Here is a 22,969-nt window from a genome sequence, read left to right on the forward strand (position 1 = left end):
TTTCTATTGCAGGTTTGAGACGGACAGACTCCCACCCCCCACCCTCCCCTCCCCAGGGACATTGCTTCAGACATTGACCCCCAACACACCTTCCACCTCTCCCCCCTTCACCCTGCCCCTCCCCAATCAAGACTCAACTACCACCCCCACCCTCCCCAATCCAGACTCAACCACCACCACCACCCTCTCCAATCCAGACTCAACGACCTCCACCACACCTTTCACCCCCCTTTCCTCCTCCAGGAAACTCAGAATACACACTCAGGATGTGAGCCGACTATTCCAGAAACAGAAGCCCAGGAAAGCCCCCGGACCAGACGGCGTCTCTCCCTCCTGCCTCAAAACCTGTGCTGAACAGCTGGCTCCCATCTTTACTCGCATCTTCAACAGATCCCTGGAGCTGTGTGAAGTTCCCTCCTGCTTCAAACGCTCCACCATCATCCCTGTTCCCAAGAAACCCACCATCACAGGACTGAATGACTACAGACCTGTCGCCTTGACGTCTGTGGTCATGAAATCCTTCGAACGACTGGTGTTAGCCCATCTGAAAGACATTACAGGCCACCAGCTGGACCCTCTGCAGTTTGCCTACCGGGCAAACAGGTCGGTGGATGATGCAGTGAACATGGGGCTGCATTACATCCTGCAACACCTTGACCGCCCGGGAACTTATGCCAGGGTCCTGTTTGTGGACTTTAGTTCGGCTTTTAACACCATTGTGCCTGAACTTCTTTCCTCCAAACTCTCCCAGCTCAGCGTGTCACCAGCTACCTGTCAGTGGATCACCAGCTTCCTGACAGACAGAAAGCAACAAGTGAGGCTGGGGGAGATCACCTCTGAAACCCGGTCCCTCAGTATTGGTGCCCCTCAAGGATGTGTCCTCTCACCACTACTGTTCTCCCTCTACACTAACGACTGCACCTCCAAGAACTCGGCTGTCAAACTCCTAAAGTTTGCAGATGACACCACTGTCATTGGCCTCATTCAAGATGGTGATGAGTCTGCATACCGGCAGGAAGTTGAGCGGCTGGTACTCTGGTGCAGTCAGCACAATCTGGAGCTGAACACTCTTAAGACTGTAGAGATGACAGTGGACTTCAGGAGACATCCCTCAACTCTGCTCCCCCTCACCATATCAGACAGCCCTGTGTCAACTGTGAAGATCTTCAAGTTCCTGGGTACAACCATCTCCCAGGACCTGAAGTGGGAGACCAACATCAACTCCATCCTCAAAAAGACCCAGCAGAGGATGTACTTCCTGAGACAACTGGGGAAGTACAGTCTTCCACAGGAGCTGCTGATCCAGTTCTACACTGCGGTCATTGAGTCTGTCCTGTGCTCCTCCATCACAGTCTGGTATGGAGCAGCCACTAAACAGGACAGGAGCAGACTGCAGCAGACTGTACGGGCAGCAGAAAGGATCATCGGCACCCCCCTGCCCTCCATCCAGGATCTGTACCTCTCAAGAACCAGGAAACGGGCAGGGAAAATCATCGCAGACCCCTCACACCCTGCACACAGACTTTTTGATCTGCTGCCCTCTGGCAGACGGTACAGAAGCCTGCAGACCAGGACCACCCGACACAGGAACAGTTTCTTTCCCCTCGCCATCTCCCTTCTTAACAGTTGACCTGTCACACTGCTCCCACTGCCAGACTGCAGCTGCACCTTATGTACATTTTGTAGTATTCATTCCACCTCATTCATTTCTGTATTTTATGTATATAAGTTTAGATTCGTTATTTATAGTTGGTTTACACAGCTTTGTGTATGTATGTGTAATGTGTATATATAGACACTTGTGTGTGTGTGGGTGTGTGTGTGAGATTTACATTGCTGTGCTTGAGAGCCACCATCTACCGAAACCAAATTCCCTGTATGTGTCTGCACATATACTTGGCCAATAAACACGATTCTGATTCTGATTCTGATCTTTGGTTCTGCCACCTCCAACTCAGCTTCCTATTGTTTTGTCAGTCAAAGTCTCCAAACTATACATCATAGCAGGTCTCACAACCATCTCTTAGCACATAAAAGCCACATCCAGGAATTTTTATCACTTATGAAGATAAATAAAGAGGATTTTTGTTATTAAAAGTAGTGTTGAACTCCTGCACTGTGTTTATTACCCCCAACCCTGAAACAAAGAGATGTGGCTGAAGCTGTGGATGTGTGCGCAGAGGCAGGGCTGCAGACAAAGATAGATGGGGATAAACTCCACTCACCTGCCCCAGAGCGAGGCTGAACCCAGGTCTCGCAGTCTCCCGTGTGTGAGCCAGTCCATCCACCAGCCTTTTAAAGGTGTATTCCAACTCATCCTCCTGCAAAACATGAAGAAAGATGATTTAAAACTTTGAAACTACAGACACTTTAACACTGTGTGGAATCATATATATGCTGGAATATACTTATACAAGAAATACTACATACTAAACCTCAGACATTTTTATAAGTGCACTCTTTATGCTTCATCCTTGACCCTTGACAGTAAAATACTTTACTGTGCTTTACAGTATTTCTGCTTGCAGTACGGTAAGAAAAGGTTTACTATATTTTTAAGTAATTTTATTTAATGTTTTGATTCTTATACTGTATACAAGGTATTTTAACAAGTTTTGATAAAGTAGGTAGTTACGGTAATAGTGCCTTATGTTAATAATATAGGCCTGAAACTGTTATATGAGTATTTAAATTCTTGATACTTGAAATACTTCAGTGTGCCAATGACATCCTGTATGATATCCAGTCATATAATCAGTTACATATGAAAACATCTCCACCTCTCCATACGACACTATGTGTACAACTACTACTTCTAAAACTACTAGTGGAAAACTTCTGAGGAGTACATGTGCAGCGGGACCACGCTCCGTCTCTCAGTGACACCGATCGCAGTCTGCCTCACCTTGTTGTTGGTTTTTAGGTACTGTATCAGGTTTTCCACCGCCTTCAGTCGGACCTCTTGATCCGGTTTGGCCAGGTCCCAGAAGAAGTCGAGGAAGACCCGGTTCTGCTGCAGGTTACCGGCGGGCCGGAGCGGTTCCGCCGCCTTCACTGAGAGCTCCACCATCTCTACAGACATCTGTTCCAAATGCCACCACCACCTCAACTCATGCTGCTGCAGGGGGAACACGTGCCTCACTCACGGAAACTACATCCGGGTCAACTCACCAGCCATGTTTTTTTTTTTAAGAAGAAAAAACTTTATTGAGCGAGTCACAGAAGGGAATATATAATATAATATAATATAATATAATATAATATAATATAGTTAAAAGAGTTGTTAGAAAATGAGCATATATAGCCACATATTCAAATAATAATAATAATAAAAATGTATCAATGCATTTATTTATTGAATTACATTTAATTAATATCATAAAACATGTTTTTGTTACCATGAGCCTTGTTTTAAGATTTATTTCATCCAAATGGTTAAAATAAATGGTGACTTTTTTCATTTGATTTTCCTTGATTTGTCCATCCATTACATTTTCACTAGAATTGGAACATTTTATTTTAATTTAACATTGCACTTTGTGTGCCTTTGTTTGAATATAAAAAATTCACTTTATATTTTCAATCTTTCATATTTATATTTTCAGTGTGAGTAACAAAACAATTTCCCTCTGGGATCAATAAAGTATTCTGAATCTGTTCTCCACCCTATAAATGACTTATAATTTTTTATATAAACTACTCAAGCCACGCATTACACTGGATCACCCCGTTTTTCTGATTAATATAACAGGCCCATGTCTTGGTCTGAAAGACTGGAAAATAACTGATTAATGTTGTTTAAGGGAATATTATTTATTTTTTTGGTGTTGTTTTACAAAATATTCATTCTGACAGTCTTAAAAAAATACCAAAAAGGGCACAGAGATTCAGAATGTCTTCTATTAAAGCTACAAAAATTAATCCAGACTGCACAATTGAATTAAGATACTTAAGGCCTTATTTTATACCCAAATCCTCATACACAAGCACACTGTAATCAAATATATGCCTTTATTCAAAACAAGTTACAAATTCTGCAAATCCTGAGGATTATTTTGATATGCTTTAACTTTCTGGGGATTATAGGACGCTCCAGACTTCCCCGCTACAACTCTGTTTGTGAGGATCAAATACACCTTCAGTGGGCTGCTAGGATGGACTGAGGAATAAGCTAGTTTTGCTTCCCCAGTTTCAGTGACTTTGAAGGTTATTTTTATCACTCTGACAGATCCGAAGAGGTGGTTTCACCTGTGTTTTCAAGATGCCGGACATCTTGCTCACACTTCTTTCAGTTAGTTGTACTTAAAAGGCACCTCACAATTTACGTTCTGCTCTGAAGTCAAATCCTCTTATGGTATTTGCACTGAATTGTACACCCATGTGAGAGTGCACAGGTGTCAACTGAGGCCTAATTTTTAACTCTCAATAGCAATGCCATTAGATAAAGCTTTAAGGATTTCAAAGAGGAGATTTCCAAAGATTTACTTTGGCTGTAATAAGCAGAAAAGGAATTTTACTGCAGCGCCACCCTCTGGGAAAATATTACACTTTTAACTTTTTTCACAGCAGAAATTTTGACCTACCACAGTAGGAAAAGCAAAGGTGGACATTAACATTAGTTTGTGTTCAAAGTTTCACAGTGAGTCAGCACAGACAACACCTGGACTTGGAAATGAAGCACCCAAACCGACAGTGGCCATTAGATGTTAAAGGGACTGTTAATCTGTTCCTTTTTCCACATAGTGACTCTGAAGAACTATGAGACCAATTTCACAAACTATGACAAATCAAACACAATCACAGCACATCACACTCAGAAGTCCAAATGTCTCAAATCAAACGAAGCACTTCCATAAAAAGATACCTTTTATTAAACTGCATGCAAATCTCATCTTCACAGTCCAGATCATTAAGAGGCAGAGGTGACTATGCAAACAAATGATTAGCAGAGTCTGACACTGTCACATTCAGAGTGTGATTTCCTGTTATTTCTGTTTAGTTGGAGGGGGCAGCGAGCACAGCGTCCAGGGCACTCTGAGCCTCTTTGATCTGCTGCTGCAGTCTCTGCTTCATGGCCTCGTTCTGAGCCTTCCTCAGCATGTCCTGCATGTCTTTGATGGCAGCCCGGTAGCCCGGAGCATTGTGAAACACTCGGATAGCCTTGTCGCCACTGCACACCAAGAAGCGTCCGTTAATGTCAAACCTAAGGTCCGTGATCTCCATGCTGTGGACGCCGTGCATCTCCTCCTCCAGCTTTCCGCTGGCAGCATCGTACATGGCCACGTTGCAGCCATCGCTGACGGCCACCACCCGGCCGTCTGGAGACAAGGCCACCCGGCTGCCTTCAGACGAGCTGCAGGGAACGGTTTTCAGGAGGTAGGGATCCTGCTGCTTTTTGTACTCCACGTCCGTGTTCCATAGCTTCCACGTGCCGTCTTTGGAGACGCTCACCATCCTGAAAAATGAAAAGAAAGTATTACTGCTTAACACAGCAGGCTTCTTTACTCTCACCTTAACGTTTATATGCCATTTTATGTTGTCTCAGCTTATAAACAACCATTTATTTTCCATCTCAAATATTGCAGCGTATTACCTGCGAGAGTCGTTGGAAAAGGCAAATGCGTGGACTCCAGCAGAGTGGCCCTTCAGGTCAAAGGCTCGCACCACCTCTCTGAAGTCTCCTCCTTTGCCGAAGCAAACCTCCCACACCTTCACATCAGGAGTGAAGCCGCAGGACGCGACAAACCTGAGCGAATAGATGAAGCAGGATCAGAGCTCCCAAAGAGTGACACGCAATTCAAACACTTATTTTTATTTCGATTTTTATTTTACTGAATGGAATTTAAAAGTAAAAACAATATGAAGAAATCATCTTACATGTGGGAAAATTACTTTTCAGACCTTTACTTTTCTCAACAACAGTTTAAAGCAGAAGAACCTACAGCTCTTACTGTAAAACATCGCTTATAGACACTTTTTCTGTTTTAATGTCATGAAACAGTAAAACAATAAACTTACAGAGTAGATGTATATCATTTCTAAGCTTTCAAGTGTAAGCTGTGCAGTAAATAAGGAGTGGGACTGACCTGCCACACGGGGAGATGGCAGCATAAGAATTGGTTATCTGGTTCGTGTTGATAGAGGCCAGCACCTCTCCTTTCAGGTCCCAGATGTTGATACAGGTGTCGGTGGAGGCACTCATGATAAACTTGCCTGTGGGTGAGAAACACAATATCAGCCCCATAAACTGGTGACAAATACTGAAAAATCAATAAATCAATAAATCAATAAATAAGGTTTTAACAGATATTCCCTTTTTTGACAGCTTTCTTCTCATGTGAAACTAGAGTCAACTTTTGTTGCTTGTTGGTGGGTCGATTTTTTTCTTAAAACAGTTAGGCTGTCAAGAGGCTGACTAACCCAAAGACTGGACAAATAATCAGAGAGATGGAGCAGATGAATAAAAGAAACATTGAAATGAATTTACTGATTGTTAAATACTAAACCACAAATGGTTTCACACACTTTCAAAAACCCAGCTGGTGATAAAAACAAACCCAGCTGTGTTAACTGCGTTACTAGCCGATACTATAAGTAAAAACTTTTAAGTTATTTCGGCATTCTGTACCTGTCTCTGCGATGCCAATGTTGAGGATGGTGGCCTTGTGCTTCTGTGGGAAGTCCTCGGGAGCAGCTTTGAAGCTCATGGAGCCGTCATCCTTCTTTGTCATTTTGAAGATTCGTATGCAGTCTCCGTTGGCCAACCAGGTGATAAACGCCCTGTAGAGAAAAGGAGAAAATCAGTGAAGATTTTCTGAAGATTACCTCACCATAACTCTGGTTGTGTATAATACTTTGAAAAGGTATTGGTCCACTTACTGATTACTTTTCTTCATATTTTACATGCTTACATGTTTCAGATCATCAAACAAGTTACTTCACAAGTCTTTTCTAAACCTCTTTGACCTGGTTTATGTTAAACTTACACTAGCTCTTGTGTACAATTCACTTTCCTTAGGAAAGAGAAGAAATGCTTTATGTCAGTAAGTGTAGTTAAAGACCTGGAGTCAGGGCTAAACCGGACCAGCGTAGCGTGATCCAGCTCCACATTGGCTCTCAGACACTTGTGCTCGCGGTCCAGGAAGTCCTTGGTGCTCCAGATCCGAACAGTGCGGTCGTCAGCACAGGACGCCAGGTACTTCCCGTTACTGCTAAAATCGAGGCACGTCACATTTCCACTGTGGCCCTAAAAGGCACATGGAAACAAGTACACACATGCTGAAAAATGGCTATGGAGAGGGTGCAAGTGAAACCTTGTTAAATTATTTCAGAACAGCTCACTGAGCTGAGCGGCATCTAGACCAAAACAAAAGCAAGGCTTTTAACTCGCATAACCTACAGTGACTTAAAACAAACCAAACTCCGGTCTCTTATGAAAACTCTTCCTTGTCCTCTGAGGCTTTTACAATGTGTGTGTTTGATGATTGTTTCAGTTTACCTTCAGAGAGGCTGCCAGCAGCGGATGGCTGAAAGTGTGTTGTGTAGGTTTATCCTTGCGGCCACGCTGCTTCTCCTGCTTCTGCTTCTTGGATTGGGAACCCTTCACAGCACTGGCTTCAGCTGGAAGACACACAGGAAAAACATGACCATTGATGCCCACTAAGACTATTTTAAAAGGATATATACAAACTATTACTCAGATGGCTGTATATCAGGAGAATAAGCAGTTCTACTAATTGGAGCTTTGCTGCTTTGATCACTGGCTGCCTCAGTCTGCATGCCAAAGTATCCTTGGGGAAGATAGTGAACCCCAAGTTGCTCTCCAATGGGCTCATAGAGCATAAATATTAGGTAGTAAGTAGTTAGGCACAGGAAAAAAGTGCTTGTGTTAATAACTCTTGTAGTACAAAGCACTTACAAAACAGAACCAGTCCATTTATAATGCTATATGTTTAGCATTATATAGATAATAACATATCATATAGAATTTGTAATTTTGCACAATTTCTAACATAAATATAAACAAAATACACGTACTCATTTTGTTTTTTAGGTTTCCATTTTATTTCTTTACTTTTTATTATAAGTTTTTCTATTATCATTATTTAATTAAGTTGTGTGGTTTGTGTGGTTGGTCTTCTGTAATTTTACTAACAATATAAGTGTATCTAACTTTAATAAGCAGTCTAACAATAACAATGTACTCTTGTGAGCTGCTATGAATCCGTTATCTCTGGGGAAAAATCATTGATGGAAAGCTCTTGTTTATGGATCTTCTTCAACAAGCCTGCACATTAGCATGTATGTCAAAGCCCAGTCATAAGGAAAAGGCTAAGAACATAAAAAAAAGTTTTATTTCCACACATTTCATTTTAGAATAAACCATTGGTTATGCTATTTCTGAACATGATCTGGGTGTTATGAAGCATTAACAAACAGCTAAAAGATAATTGATGTGTAATTTTCCAATCCTTGGTATCATGACAACCCCCCCCCCCCCCAAAAAAAAAAAAAAAAAAAAACTCTGGAAATCAGGGAATTAGCTCTGGGAGGTTTTCTATTCACTGCATGCAATGTTAACAGAATGTGGAAAAACACTCTCAGCATGATTATTATAGTGAACTAAAATTAAATTAAAAGCCAAGAAAATTGTGGAAATAAGCTATACGATTGAAAACTAAGAAAATGAAAAAGTAACCAAAATAATTTTTTTTTAAAAACGAATTACTTAACTTCCTCCTTTAGTATAAAGACATACACATTAGGTTAACTGGTGACTCTTAATTGGCCATAGGTGTAAATGTGAGTATGGGCAGTTGTCGGTCTCTAAATTAACCCAGCAACAGAGTGGCAACCTGTCTGGGATAAGTGGAAGAAAATGGATGGATGTGATGGATAAAAATCTAAACTAAAACATCCAAAATAACTCAAACTATCCTCAAAAGAAAAACAAAATTCAAAATGAAACACAAACAAAACCTATTTAGACAACACAAAACTATAATAAGTTACTATTAAAGTGATTAACTCCAAGGTTATAAAAATTATGCCCAGGATTATTACTGTATTATTATTCAATTATAAATCCTATTACCTGGAGAAAAAATAATAGTCTAACTACGTCTTTATTAGTCCAAAATTTAATTTAATGTAAATTCTTCTTCAAACATAGTTAAACAGACTCAACATCAGATGAATGTGCTAACCTTCCTCTGTTTTATAACTTTTAAGTACTATCTTTATACAGTGAGCTATTCTACTTTACGCTGTAAAGCGCTTTGGGGTCCTTAGGGACTAAGTAAAGCGCTATACAAATACAAGCCATTTACCATTTACATGTACAGGAGTGTTGTCATTAACTAATGTTACGTGCTACAGATACCGATTTGAACCTTTGTCATCAATGAAGCGTTAAAAAACAGGCAGTGACTCGACAGAAAGCAGTGCACCCATTGGTCTGTTAATGTGACAGTGACAGCCACTCAAAAGTTACCGTAGCTTGTACTTCTAGCTCTGAGTTCGTGTTAATATCGTTGGCACGGAGCTCTTTTGTTGAATGAATCGATTACTGAGTAAGTGAGTGAGTGAATGAATGAATGAATGAATGAATGAATGAATGAATGAATGAATGCAGTATGACTGACTTGCCGCCTTCTCCACAGTCTCCCCCTTCTCCAGCTAGCTAGAGTTACGTTAGCCTGAGTGGCTCTTACCGGCAAACTCCGCTGCCTGCTCCGTTTCCTCTCTTATTTCTTCTTTCCGTCTGCCCACCGCTAACGCAACCAGAATAACCAGTGCACCCAGTAACAAAGTTAACGCGGCCAGAGCAGCTATCTCCATGTTGACACCCTTCTGCCACGTATTTTGCAACGCTAACGTCTCCTAAACTAACCCCGCACGACTGGGGCACCGCGCATGCGTCCTAATAGCACGCTTCATCTAAGGCTGCGTTCAGTTTACGACTGCAAATAGTAAATACGAGAATCCCCCGTCCCCAAACATTTCCGTGAAACATATAGTTTATTTTAAATGTATAAACATTCCGTTTCCATCCAGTTTGGCTTGCATGATTTTAACATGACGTTAAAAGACAACTTAATCTCTTAGATTATTCGTTTTCGTTTTTTTCTTAGTTTTAATGGCGTTACCTATCGTAACTGCCACAATTTTCACATTTCCTGTTCTGCGTGTAGTCATGAATGCAGCACAAATCGTCTCTAATGCCACCTAGCGGACTGGCGTGTGTGGAATGTTTGAAAACTTTTCAGGAAAAAGGTTGGAGCCATGCTTCCACGATGTTTACACCAAAATTTATATCCTACCATCTGAGTATTTCTGTAAAAATCAAGACTCACCAGACCAGGCAAATTTTTTTCCAGTTTTTTACTGTCCGTTTTCTGCGATCCCGCGTGAAGAGTATCCTCTGTGTCCTTTTCTGAGCTGACAGGAGTGGCACTGATTGTGGGGTGTCTGCTGCTTTAGCTCACCTACTTCAAGGTTTAACATGCTGTGCATTCAGAGATGCTCCTCTGCATTCCTGTGTTTGTAACAAGTAATTAAATGAGTTTTTGGATCAGTTCAAAGTTGTCAGGCATTTTCACCTTTCAAAGTTTCTTAAATTACCCATCCCCATGCTGAGTTGAACTTCATTTTGACCATGTCTACAAGCCTAAATAAATGTGATTTAGATATTTGCATCAAGTATACCTGAAATATTTAAAGTAAAAGCATGTATTCTTCAGGAAAGTAGCCATTTACTGTTCCGTGGCAAGTGGTAATACTTCCAAATATGCTTTAAAACGCAGTGTGATTATTTTCTGAGAAGAAAAAGAAGTTTGGACTTATATCTAGTCTAACGTTATATTGAATCTGATTTCAACTCCAGCTTTCTTGAAATTAAATCACTTAAATTTATTGGGACTAACTCGTAGACACAGTGCCCAGTAAAACACTACTTAGATCTCTCAGAGTATGTTGGATATCAATTCTTGACATTCTTGTTCTGTAAGCAGCATGTCATTAACAAAGCATTTTTCCAATGTGTTTCATGTTTTTGGCAGGGGAGAAACCCGAATTCAGAAGAGAAACCCACAGAAGCTTGGAGAAAAAAAAAAATCCAGACTCCATAAAGAATCACTTTCCCTTCTTGCTCTGCTGTTCATCCACCATGTGTAGCAAACCCCTCTTTAAGGGGCTCTTCTGATTGGATGCCCCTCACAAAGAGAGGTGTTAAGGATTACTCCTCTCATAAACATCATACAACCAGAAGTAGTAGAAGAAGAAAAAAAAAAAAAAACTATCAGAAACTGTGCGTTTGGAGAAGTTTGACGCCTGACAGGGTTTACTTGTTCATAAAGTGAACAAATTACTCAAAACTCTGGCCAAGTTTAATACGAGGATCCACTATTGTAACAGTATATACATGACAGAAAATAAGAACAATCATAACAGGTCCTCTTTAACTTCCTGCAACATTACTAAGCAATACTTGTATATCCACTACAAAAACAGCATACTGCTAATACACAGTATGAAGTATAGCCTCCACATCTTGGGAAGAAAATTTGGCGATCTTTAAAGGTTTAATGTGGAACATCCACAACTCACATTTTTATTTATTCAAATTTGACCATCCAAATAAAAAAAATTTAAAAAAAAAAAAGAAGAAAAAAGAAGAAACAAAGACAGACCCCCCCCCCCCCCCCCCCCCCCAAAAAAAAACAAACACAAAACCCAACTGGTAACGGCTCACTTTTCACAATAAGAGGTGATTATTACTGAGAACAGAGATCATTTGAATAAAACAGCTGACATCAACTGCTTTACTGTCCATGTTTGCTGCATGCTCAAAAACAAAAATAATAATAAAAACAAAAACGAAACAAAAAAAAAAATCCCTGTATCGCTGTGAGAGATCCAATAGAACAGACTGTAATTTTAGTAAATCTGACATAAGGTAGCAGTGACATTTCTGAAGTGGGGATGTGTTGCTGTGCAGATATTTAAAAACTCACCATTTATCACAGTTACATGTGCATTAACAGCAGGTAGGCTGAAGGTAAAATGTAACTGATTCTAGCAGATTTGTTACGTTTCAGTGAATTAACAAGGATTCAGTGCCTGGGCGCAAAGAGAGGTAGTCTGGCACAACAAACACACACACAAGCACACTCTCATCTCAAGATTCTTTTCACAGGGAACAAGCTGAAGAGTTGGCTTTGGTTTGTCAGCGCTAGTCGAGTACTCATCCTACTCACATACTGACCTGCTAATTCAATCAGTTGGCAATCACTATCAAAAAAGGCCATCCACAGGAGGACTCTGGGAATGCTTGCAATGACAAAGAGTACGAAACAAGAACACAAGGGTCTGCACAAACTACGTTAAGACATTTACTAAGTCACCCTTTTAAGTGCAGAAACACATTATTCATTTACAGGGTCAGAGAGCCAATTAAAAAAATAATTTAAATGCAAACTTTACATTTACACTGCAGTGTTGTGTACCTTATCTGAATTGACTGTGCATTTCATCCCATTCAGACTCAGTCAGAGAATGTATTCAAATATCCAGGTAACATACAAACCAGCGAGGGTTTCACGTAAAAAAATAAATGTCTGAGCCGCAGCTCCACCTTTAGCTCGACTCAACTTTCTCCTTAAGACGAACCAATGGGAGTGTCCGTGTATGGTAAAAGGAAAAAGAACTTTGGATATGCTTATGTTCAGCATCTATCAAATAGTCTTTTCTCTTTCAAGTATAGTACATAATTGTGGTTTCTCTCTCCTTACTGCTGCATTCCCTCACTGGGTCATGGACTCAGTAGGCTAATGTGCTCTATCTAACTCGTCTGCAAACTTCGGGCCAGCACAACCCACTGGAGGAGGAGAGGGAGGAAGCAGAGGGCATGGTGGTAGCCTGATGGGGTGGGATGTTGGGCTTAGAACAGAGCAATGTTAGCCAGGTTAGCCATAGCAGCAACAGCTGGAGTCCTTCCGAATGCGTTGTTGGAACGACGTGGCAGGCTACTTCTTCCTGTTGTGTTGTCGCCTCGCCTGCAGCCTCTGCCGTGCTCCGGATGTTTTCGATCCAGCTCCGATTGAGAAGGAAGGAGTTGCTGGAGATCCTAAACAAAATAAAAAATATATGGATATGTAACAATTTCTGCTACAAAGTATCCAGTTCTTAACAGTGGCATCAAATTTTCAAACTTCAAAACTGCCTCTTAATTTCATCTAAATTAGGATCAATATCAGGTCTGACAAGGAATTCTTATAGTGAGGCAACATGCTTTTAAGTATTTGGCTCCAATAAAAATTCCCATAAGCTTGCCTCAAGCCCACCTTTAATAACAGAACCCATGTGTTTCCACTTCGGCCTCACAGCAGTAGATAAACAGGCTAAATCCCACTACATTGCAATGCATAATGCTACAGTGTAGCATCCTATTACCAACAGAAGAGGTATAGAGTAATTTAACAAATTTATCAATAAAACTTTGTGATGGTGCTGCACTCTCACTAAATAAAATCAGAAGACTAATTTGTTTAAATCACTGGGTTACAGCTCCTTGAGAGCAACCATCGTTTAAACATCTAGCCACACATCCCTACTAAAGCCCCAGCTGGGCATCACCTCTAAAAAATAAAAAAAAAATAAAAAAAGAAAAAGAAAATTGATGCCTCACCAAACTGAACAGCATTGAAGCCTTGGAGTGGAGTTCCAGGACTTCCAAAGGGAATTGGACCTCCAGCAGCACTCTGGCCAAAAGATGGTGTTGACGTTCCTGCAGGGAAAACAGCATGCAACTTCAAACACCCAACACCTAAAACTCTGATAGACCAACATAGTAACCTAACCACAGAAATCTTTCTGTCAGTGTGTGGCACAGTAGGAAACCAGCACTCACACATAAGTGCAACCATACAGCGATGTAAACAAACAAAAATGCAGCCCACCCTCCCCACTACTGAGACCCGTTAATTCAACTACTGGTTATGTTTCACATACCAATCATTTCAATTAATTTACTATCATTTACTGGTAATCAAAACTAAAATTATTTTAAGATATTCGCAACAGACAAAATTAGTGTAGTGGTTAACATCTTTGCCTAACACGAGAAAGATCCCTGACTTGAGACCAGGAGGAGACACAAAAAGGTCACCCGGAGTAAAATCTGTGCCAAATCAAATGTCTGGTGTGATAAAAACCCTTTCAAGCAAGGGAACAGCCAAAAGAAATAGCTAGCCAACATTACATTCATTGCTTGAACCGCTCTACAGGTGGGCTTAAGACATAAACAAGCAAAACAACAACAGTCTTAATTCCTTACCAAAAGCTGGTTTGTCTGTAGCAGCAGCCCCAAAGTTGAAGCTTCCCATCTGTGGTGCAGGATTATTGGAAACTGGTGTTCCAAACTGAGGGCACGGCATTCCAGAGCCAAAGTTAAATCCACCGGATGCTGGCTGAGCTGGTCCAGAGGGAGCCGGCTGAGGAGCTGCACTGCCAAATCCGAAGGTGGGTGTGGAGGAGCTCTGAGCCTGGGTTGCTGCACCGAAACTTGGTGGAGCTGAGGGTGCAGCTGAGGGAGCGGCAGTGCCACCGAAAGCAAAACCAGCAGTGCTGGCTCCAAATGCTGGTTTAGCTGGGGTACCAAAAGTGGCTGCTGTGGTGGTAGGAGTTGCCCCAAAGTTGAAAGGAGCTGGGGCAGGGTTAGAAGCAGGTGTGGATGACGCTCCGCTGCCTCCAAAAGTGAATGGCTTTGGCGCTGCTGCTGTGGAGCCAAAGGTTGTCTGAGCTGCTGGGGCTTCAAAAGATGACTTTCCAAAGTTGCAGGTTGACTGTGTGGTAGCAGGAGCAGCAGTGGAAACTGTGTTGCCCATGGCAAAGCCTCCAAATGAAGCAGTGGTTGTGTTCTGATTGGGTGCTGTCTGGCCAAATGTAAATACTTTCTGGCTGGCAGCCTGAGCATCTGGCTGTGTGGCACCAAATGCAAAGGTACCCTGGCTGGAGGTTGTGGTTGAAGCAGTAGCAGGTCCTGGAGCTGGGGCCGTGGCTGCTGCTGTAGTAGTGGTAGCAGTTCCAAACTGAATTGTGCCGACAGCATTCTGAGCCTGATTCAAAGCTGAGTTGGTGGTACTTGTTGTAGATGTTGTGTTCCAGTTTCCAAATAGGGATTTCATAGCTGGCTGTGGAGCAGGCTGTGAAGTGGGAAGGGAGCCTGTGGATGTGCCAGCTGTGGTGGTTGAGCCAGAAAACAGAGATGGGCCAGCTGTGTTGCTGCTTGTTGATCCACCAAATACTGAGGCTGTACTGGTTGTGCTTGAAATTGTAGAGGCTGCCTTTGCACTTGCAAGGGATGGAGGCTGTCCAAAGCCAGTAGCCGCAGTGGCATCTCCAAAGATGGGTTTGAAATTCTGGACAGGTGGTTTGCTTTCTGAAGCTGATGTAGCTGAAGTGGTGGTGGCGGTTACAGCAAAGATGGGCTTAAAGCCTGAAGCCATTAGTGGGTTGGTGTTACTGACTGAGGCAGAGCTGCTGGCTGGGGCTGCAGTAACAGCAGTTGAGTTAGATGTTGAGGAAGCAGAGGAGGCGCTGACCTGACTAGCCACCCCAAATAGGCTTGCCATAGGTGGGGTGCTACTGGCAGCCTGGGAGACCTGACCCAGCAGGACCTGAGCAAAGGCGGAGGACTGCTGCACAGACGCAGAGGAGGACTGGGAGACTGCAGGGATTTGTGGGGAAGCCACTGTTGTTGATGCCTTTAGGATTGAAACACTGGGTTGTGCGGGTGTGGTTGATACAGACACTAAGGGCACATTGGGAGGAAAAAAACATGAGTGTACAGAACAAAGAAATTAAAGGTAGTCAAAATTAAATCAAGTGAAGAGCAGTTGTACCTGAACTTGCACTGGTAGCGGACGTGGGAGAAGGAGCACTAGCTTTCTTCAAAGCCTCCAGCAGTGGGTTGGGGGCTGCAGGCACTGTACCGGCACTGCTCACTGGATTGGGATCCAGGTTAATGACTGGGGTGGCAGAGCTAGATGTGGGCAAGGGAGCTGCCAGAAGGCTGCTCAAGGTTGTGGTGGAAGTTGTAGCAGTAGCAGTAGAGCCAGCAGAGGGGGCAGGCAGGGTGGAAGTGGTGGCTGAGGGGGAGACAGTCTTCTCAGGCTCTGGAGCTAAAAGAAAGAAGAGGGTCACAGACATGCTAGGGCTTTTTCCTCCATTTTGGTTGAAACACATTTATGTAGATTGACTTCTTTCACAATGGCTCTATAGTAATATAGATATATTTTATGTACATTTTATACATATCTCCATGCGATTTTTCTATACACATTTCTGTACATTGTTACCTGTATATGCGGACTTCAGTTGCTTATGTATAAACGACCACTTTGTGTCTTTGTTTTATATTCCCCTTACTATAAGAGCTGTGTAACAACAAAATTTCTCATCCGTGGGATAATAAAGGTTTATTCTTTTCTATTCTATAAATATTTTTTCTGGTGTTTAAATCTTTACATGTGAATGAAGGGTTAACAGATTGAACTGAATGCAACTTACCAGGTGTCTCCAGGACCTTCTGTATCTTACTTATACCAGCCTTTTTCTCCTCATCTAGATCTTTAACAGTAACTGTATAACCCAGTTCAGGAGGTGGGGGCTGCAAGGAAGCACAAGGAGAGACTAAAAGCACTGTAATGGCTAAGCATGAGAACAGAGGTTTCTAATGAGACTGCAGTAATCCTTACCAGAGAAATGTGATCATCCCGGTTGCTGGACACCAGTTGAATCTTCCTTTTTCTTTTCCCACTACCACCAGAGTCTGACGAAGTATTGAGTTGGACCTTGGGCAATGGAGCCAGTTTGACTGGAACATCATCATACAAGGCACAATAAATAGAAAGCAATTTAATGTCTCTGAAGGTTTTTTTCTTTTAAGTCAACTGCATTCATGTTAAATTTTTGGGGCACACGGATTGAACACTGCACAAATCCCAACTTGTTGTTCGTTCATTCAGACCCACTGAATGAATGAACATTTGCCACAAGAAGAAAAAAAACAAAAACAAAAAAAACCAAAAAAAAAAAACCAACAGCCTTTCTTGGGATGTTTCTGGAAACCATTTTCTTAAACCGAGTAATGAGGGGTCAAACTGGCTAATCAATTTCTCTAAAAGTAAAGAAGCAATCTGAATTAAGCACAATTGCAATGATAATGTTCAAACGCATGAGTTTGAGTCCCATTTGAAAACTCTGATAATATTCTTCAACAGTCTTAAGAGTTAACTTAACAGTAGAGGGCCACTAAGATAAACCCCATGCTGGAAAATGGGTCTTTAGGGTACAAGTGAATGAATTTCTGGGATAAGGAATGACTTTGTGTAAATAAAGTCTAACTAGCATTACCTATGATCACTTCCCAGCAAATTAGCTCTATGGATTTTTAATTAGTAGTAGAACTTTTCAGTCAGTGTTGCATAAATCTAAATAATCTGCTGCACAGAGCTGCATTTCTAGGACAGATGAATCCCTACACAACACAGCTACTCAAGGTATGACACTCACAAGAGACAAGTGTGTTGTCCATAGACGTGTGATCTGACTTTGCAGAGGATGCTGAGCTGGGAGACTGCGTGTCGTCCTCTCTGGAAATGAAACTTAAGGTTACAATCCGCAATACTGGATTAAATGTCAACAACTGATCAGAAGCCTAACAGAGACACACCTGGGTCTTTTTGAGATGCCCTCTGGAGTCTGACAGCGAGATGATCCAGGGCTGGACAGAGGGGAGCTGGGTGCTGACGGCTTCTTCCACTGTGAAGGGAAAACAAGATTTAGAGTGTCATAGCTCCACTGTTTCCTCTAGAATCCTGTGCGTCCTTTAATGCAGCAGAGAAGAGTTACCTGGTTGAGACCCAATGAAGAGCTGTAGGAACTCTGGATGGCATTTCTCCTGGTGCCCGGGGTTCCTCTTGGAGCATGAGCTCCACTGCCAGAGCTGATTGAGGATGTCCGAGACCTCTTCATAATGGACTCCTCAGTCAGTGAGGTCATCCCTCTTTTCAGACTTCCTGGCCTGGGAAAAGGAAAGTATTTCTCTTAATGCACAGGTAGCACCACACTATACTTCACCCTGCACCACAGGCTTTCATAAGACATGATCTAACTGTATGAAAAGTTTAACTTACTTAGGAACCAGCTGTGACGGCGTGCCATTGGGCAAAAGGGGTTCAAAAGCAGAGTGTGCACTTCCACCGCTGTCATTACGTCTTAGGAAGTAAAAAATTAATTAAAAAATAAAATGGAAAAAACCAACAACCATTTATTATTTTGAAATATAACAATAGAGAAAACTAGAGCAGGGCGATATGACCAAAAATATTTATCACGATATACATTTGAAAATTTGCGATAACGATATAACTGATGATATAATTGACACTAGACAAAATACTTTACAATTCCACAACTTTATTAGTGCAAAAAACCCATCAATGTATTTTCACTTAAACAAGCAGCTGTTTTTTATGTGCATTAAAGTTTAATAAAAATGTAACAGTGCAAATTCCTTGCTGACAGTTTAATCAAAAGGCATTTCCAGTGGAAACTGGCCGACATATCATCAGCATAACCATGTATAATATCCACAAAACTTAAAAAGAGGTTATACACACACAATACGGTAATATTATGTTGAAGCACAGTACGTATCACTCCGCGAGGCGCCTGCCTAACATAGCCGTAATGCTCCGACAATCAATCAAGCGGTGCGGGTTCGTAGCTTAGTCGTACTAAAACATTTGACAGATTTTCGAGCGCCGTGTACGACATAAAATCGTTTCGAGGTCAGTAAACACAACCAGAATTCATACACAAGGCACACGGGATTATAAGGGGCACTGTCGATTTTCCGAAAAATCAAAGGATTGATTTTAAGTGTGCCGTATTTTCCAAACAACACGGTGATGACGACGGCCCGCTAACATGCTCTACCAAAAATAGTGCTTTGTTGTGTATCTGACGGACGAAAGCTAAACCAGTTCCACACCACTAAGGTTGCAGCATTTTTACAAACCAATTCTGGTTCATCCGTTTCATTCAACGATCCACTTTCGCTCTTCTCATTCTGCCTCGTCGCCGTTGTGCGTATGTAAACAAAGGCACTACGCACGCGTGTTTTACCCATATTCTATTGTGATATTTCATTTTCCTATCGTTGCCCAAAATTACACCGGTATTACCGTGAACGGTATGATATAGCCCAGCCCTAGAGAAAACCTATGTAAAATGTGCTGTGTTAAGTGTTAGTGATATTTCCAATTTTCTTGGCATCCAGTAACTCAAAACTGCATTTGAGCTTCGGTAATGTATTTATAGAAGACTTTAAGGCCACATTTGTACGTGTGATCTGTATCTATTCAAATTACTGGGGGAAAAAGGGAAGAAATGAATACAGCATTATAATGCAGATGTTATATGCATTCATAAGAATGCAAGGCCCCATGTGGGAGTGTATATTTTGTTGGAACATTACATTAGAAGAGTGAGCTTTCCAAGTGCACCACAAATGGACTGGGAAATGGTGTTAATAGGAAAAAGCTATTCATCCATTCTGTTTGCAGCTGTCCGTAAAGCTAAGAGACCGAGACAACTAAAAGCATCAACAGGCTGTTTTTCTGTAGCCTTGCTAATAACCACACTATGCATTACCTACAGACCAAGAAGGTTTAAACAAAACACATGATACTTTTTATGTCTTAGGTTTGCTGTGCGAGTATAGGAAGTCCTTTTTTTTCCAGTCTATTTTTTTAATTTATTTCAGTTGAAATGTTTTTATACCTACTTTTAGTTTACTATAATAACCTTACAGCTATCAGACAAAAAAAAAAAAGTGTCACCAAGCTACATAAAAAGGCAAAAATATAAAGCTTGTCAGCATTCATGTGCTGCCTCGTACCTTCTTTTGCTTTTCTGCTCAGTTGTAAAGCTCCTGTCCTCGTCGTCCACCTCTCTCTTGCGGCTTTCCTTCAGCACCTTGAGGACACTCTCTCTGGAGCACGGATCGGCAGGCGCTCTGGGGAGAACGGCATAACTCAAATGGTCCATGCTGAAACAAAAGAAAGGTAAACAGCCATTACAAAAGTTTTATCAAAAGGGTTTTGACATTAATCTCTTAAAACAGGTTATGTTAGAGTTTAAAGAGATCTGACTCAAGCTGATGATCTAGACTGAAACACTGTAATGCATAGATCGCACAGAGACCTGGGGGAGCTGTGGTCAGGCCTGGCGATCTTCACTGTGACAGGGCTGAGGGCAGCCGGGGAATTGCGAGGGCTGAGGATGTTTTTCTTTCTGAAACCGTCCCATTTGACGGGAGGAAGGATTCCCACTGACGAGACACCCGGCTGCTGCAGGGGGTAGTGGCGCTGGGGTGTGATGGTGAACCTGCTCGCTGCTCCCGGTGTCTCCCTGCAGGACAGAACAATTAGAGGCCAAGGCAAAATGAAGGGTCTGAAAGTCTGCTTTTCGTAATCCCACAAATGGCCATAATAGATTTTTCTGGGAAAACCCAAACATATAATACTCACTAATATTACAGAAAACGTGAACTTTTGTTCCTGTCTCTGATATTTCATGTTAAATACCATTCGTCAGTCTCTATAATGGTTGGGGCGATAGCGGAAATAAATCCGATTGTCAGGTAAAAGTCTAATGCTTTCTAAATACATTACTACATTGCCAATACAGCAAACCTGCTAAATATGCTTTTCAGTACTAAAGTAATTTATATGGCCAACAATTCAAGTTTTCTGTCATAACTGTTCACAGATTGGAAATGCCGGTACTATATTAGTAGTAAATTACTGTAATGAGAAACTCTTGCACATGACATAACCTGTACAGATATATACGCATAGGGTTGCAGTAACGTGTAGCACATTTGGATAGCTGTGTGGAGCTACAGAGATCGCTCTGACGACTCGAAGGTTAGTCATTAAAAACCGCCAAGCTGCACCTTTAACCTTTTGAATTCCAACAACTTAACCGCCTCCATTCAAAAAGACCGGGCTGTATTACGCCGGTAAAACCGAGATGTGATTGATTTGATTTTAGCCTGAACATACCCAGCAAATGAAAGCCTTCTGTTTGGAGTATAGACGGCGTGGTTGGGTCTGGCCAGCTTTTCCCGGAGCTGCTCTCGGGGATTTCTCACAGCTCTCCGCCTCCCCGAGTCGGCGGTTGGGCTCTCCGGTTTCCCGATGTAACTCCCCATGAGAAAATCCCGGGGGCTAAAAAGAAAAGACTCGCTTGATAAGGATTCCTTTCGATAAACTCCGCTTTCAGCGAGTCTTTGACTTAAGTGTCCCTCTGATTCCCGGAGCTCGGCTCTGTTGTTGCCGCTGCTCTTCGCTCTCCCCCGTGCGGGTACCGAGACGCCGGTCGCCTCCCAGCCCCACAGCCAGCGCCGCAGTACGGCCGGAACGTTTAGCCCACCCCGAGGATTCGGGCCTAACCTGGCGGGAAGCGGTTCTCCGCTATGATAATAACAGACAATACAACAAACTGCAAGAATTAAGGTCACATAAAGAAAAGTGGGAATATAATAAAAAGCGAGAATAACTAGGCCTAGAGCAGAGAGAAGCAATAAATGTTTTTCTCTAGGAGACATGGCGGCAACGCGCCGCCGGAGGACTCTCATATCCCATCATGCTGTTCTTCCGACATTACTTCTTGGATTTATATTTGTATTCACGCGCATTAGCGCCATCTACCGAGGTGGGGCTGTAAAACGCCGCCAGTGTTACTGCTCATTAAATTAATCTTCCTTTTGCTGAACCTTGGACAAATGTAATGTAAACTCTTGTGTAAAATATATGTATGATTATTATTTTTATTTTTTGCATATTGGTCACACTTAAATGTTTCAGATCATCAATTCAATTTTAATATTAATTTAATTTATTTAGGACAGTGCATGTTAATGAACATAAATGTAAAAAAAAATTACATGAATGTAAACATACCAGATTATAGCCAAGGGCTAATTTCCATCTGTTGTCCATAAAACATAAAGACAAAGTTAACTGGAGTAAACATAGCATGCAGTTTGTGAAGGGGATCCTGATAATAGTTTGGGAATGGTCAGAGAGGAGTCTTTCCAGGGTCTGACGTGGAAAGTCAGCGCCACAGGTCTGTAATCCCGGGGGCCGCTGTGACGTCTTCCACTCTGCGGGCTCAGATTCACCATGAACAGTTAATGAAAGACTCCTCAAAGCTGGGGGCACAGGCCTTGAGGACAAGGGGACTCACCCTGTCTGGTCGAGCAGACTTGCCTGAGTGGAGTCTTCTCTGTTCTCTTTGAACCTGGTCACGATCGAAAACGATAGGTGTGGGAGGGGTGTCAGGATTTTCTCAAGATTTTATGGTGCAATGTGTAGAGAGAAAGAGAGTGAGTGGCTTGGCAGTGGATTGCAGGCTAACTACAGGTAGGTCAGTGGGGGGGGGGGGGGGGGGGGGCATTTACTGCAGTGTCAAATCTGTTGAAAACAAATCCAACTCATGGGATCTGCCCTCACCGAGGTGCTGAGTCTGTAACTGGGCTATGACAGAGTGCTAATGTCAAATGCAGCAGTGGGGTTAGCAGAGGGAGGAACATAAACAGCCACCAAGATTACATGGGTAAAATCCCTGGGCAAATAATCCGGCCTGAGTCCAACAGCGCACAGTTCAAAAATCACCAAACAACGGTGGACCTTTAAATTTAGATTTGCCATGCTACTCTTCTATTCACCTAGACAAGACCACAGACAAGTGACAGTGAGAGCAGGACATATGAAGCAATGTTGGTGAATCATTAGTAAAGAGGAACTGAGGGCAGCTATGAATAGGATGAAAGTGGAAAGCCGGATGGTCCAGATGACAACCTGTAGAGGTATGGAGATGTCTAGTAGAGCGAGCA

At 42.2% G+C, this 22,969-nt stretch overlaps 3 protein-coding genes across 3 annotated transcripts in view; all 3 read right to left on the reverse strand.

Annotated features, from left to right (window-relative positions):
• The window catches only part of mybbp1a (MYB binding protein (P160) 1a), a 27,188-nt gene extending 24,057 nt beyond the window's left edge, over positions 1-3,131 (reverse strand). The window contains exons 1-2 of the mRNA XM_080866864.1: positions 2,906-3,131; positions 2,226-2,321 (exon numbers count right to left, since the gene is read on the reverse strand). Of these exons, the coding sequence (XP_080722990.1) occupies positions 2,226-2,321; positions 2,906-3,082 (273 nt within the window). The 5' untranslated portion in view covers positions 3,083-3,131. The remainder of the gene's footprint in view (positions 1-2,225; positions 2,322-2,905) is intronic.
• An 866-nt stretch (positions 3,132-3,997) lies between these two features.
• Positions 3,998-9,926, reverse strand: tbl2 (transducin beta like 2). Its single transcript, XM_080866376.1, has 7 exons — positions 9,714-9,926; positions 7,499-7,620; positions 7,062-7,246; positions 6,629-6,780; positions 6,087-6,213; positions 5,594-5,746; positions 3,998-5,455 (listed from the first exon to the last, which is right to left on the reverse strand). The coding sequence occupies exons 1-7, from the start codon at positions 9,838-9,840 to the stop codon at positions 4,996-4,998; spliced, it is 1,326 nt and encodes a 441-aa protein (XP_080722502.1). The 5' UTR covers positions 9,841-9,926; the 3' UTR covers positions 3,998-4,995.
• Positions 9,927-11,702: 1,776 nt separating this feature from the next.
• Positions 11,703-21,748, reverse strand: pom121 (POM121 transmembrane nucleoporin). The gene is made up of 13 exons (XM_080866734.1): positions 21,135-21,748; positions 20,272-20,478; positions 19,967-20,116; positions 18,198-18,278; positions 17,914-18,085; positions 17,735-17,823; positions 17,575-17,654; positions 16,758-16,876; positions 16,570-16,669; positions 15,903-16,181; positions 14,336-15,811; positions 13,688-13,786; positions 11,703-13,126 (listed from the first exon to the last, which is right to left on the reverse strand). Exons 1-13 carry the CDS (start codon positions 21,707-21,709, stop codon positions 13,026-13,028), a joined length of 3,528 nt encoding a protein of 1,175 aa, XP_080722860.1. The 5' UTR covers positions 21,710-21,748; the 3' UTR covers positions 11,703-13,025.
• Positions 21,749-22,969: the final 1,221 nt, after the last annotated feature.

The sequence above is a fragment of the Rhamphochromis sp. 'chilingali' genome (assembly GCF_963969265.1).
Source record: "Rhamphochromis sp. 'chilingali' genome assembly, chromosome: 19".
Classification (NCBI taxonomy): Eukaryota; Metazoa; Chordata; class Actinopteri; order Cichliformes; family Cichlidae; genus Rhamphochromis; species Rhamphochromis sp. 'chilingali'.

Excerpts from the sequence above, each read along its gene's own strand:
- tbl2 (XM_080866376.1), bottom strand. The coding sequence starts at position 9,840 with ATGGAGATAGCTGCTCTGGCCGCGTTAACTTTGTTACTGGGTGCACTG. Across the intron at positions 5,747-6,086 it reads GCCATCTCCCCGTGTGGCAG|GTTTGTCGCGTCCTGCGGCT; the intron begins GTCAGTCCCACT and ends CTATTCGCTCAG. Across the intron at positions 5,456-5,593 it reads TTTTCCAACGACTCTCGCAG|GATGGTGAGCGTCTCCAAAG; the intron begins GTAATACGCTGC and ends TTCATTTTTCAG.
- pom121 (XM_080866734.1), bottom strand. The coding sequence starts at position 21,709 with ATGAGAGTCCTCCGGCGGCGCGTTGCCGCCATGTCTCCTAGAGAAAAA. Across the intron at positions 18,086-18,197 it reads CCGTCACAGCTGGTTCCTAA|GCCAGGAAGTCTGAAAAGAG; the intron begins GTAAGTTAAACT and ends TCCTTTTCCCAG. Across the intron at positions 16,877-17,574 it reads GGACAACACACTTGTCTCTT|TCAAACTGGCTCCATTGCCC; the intron begins GTGAGTGTCATA and ends ATGATGTTCCAG.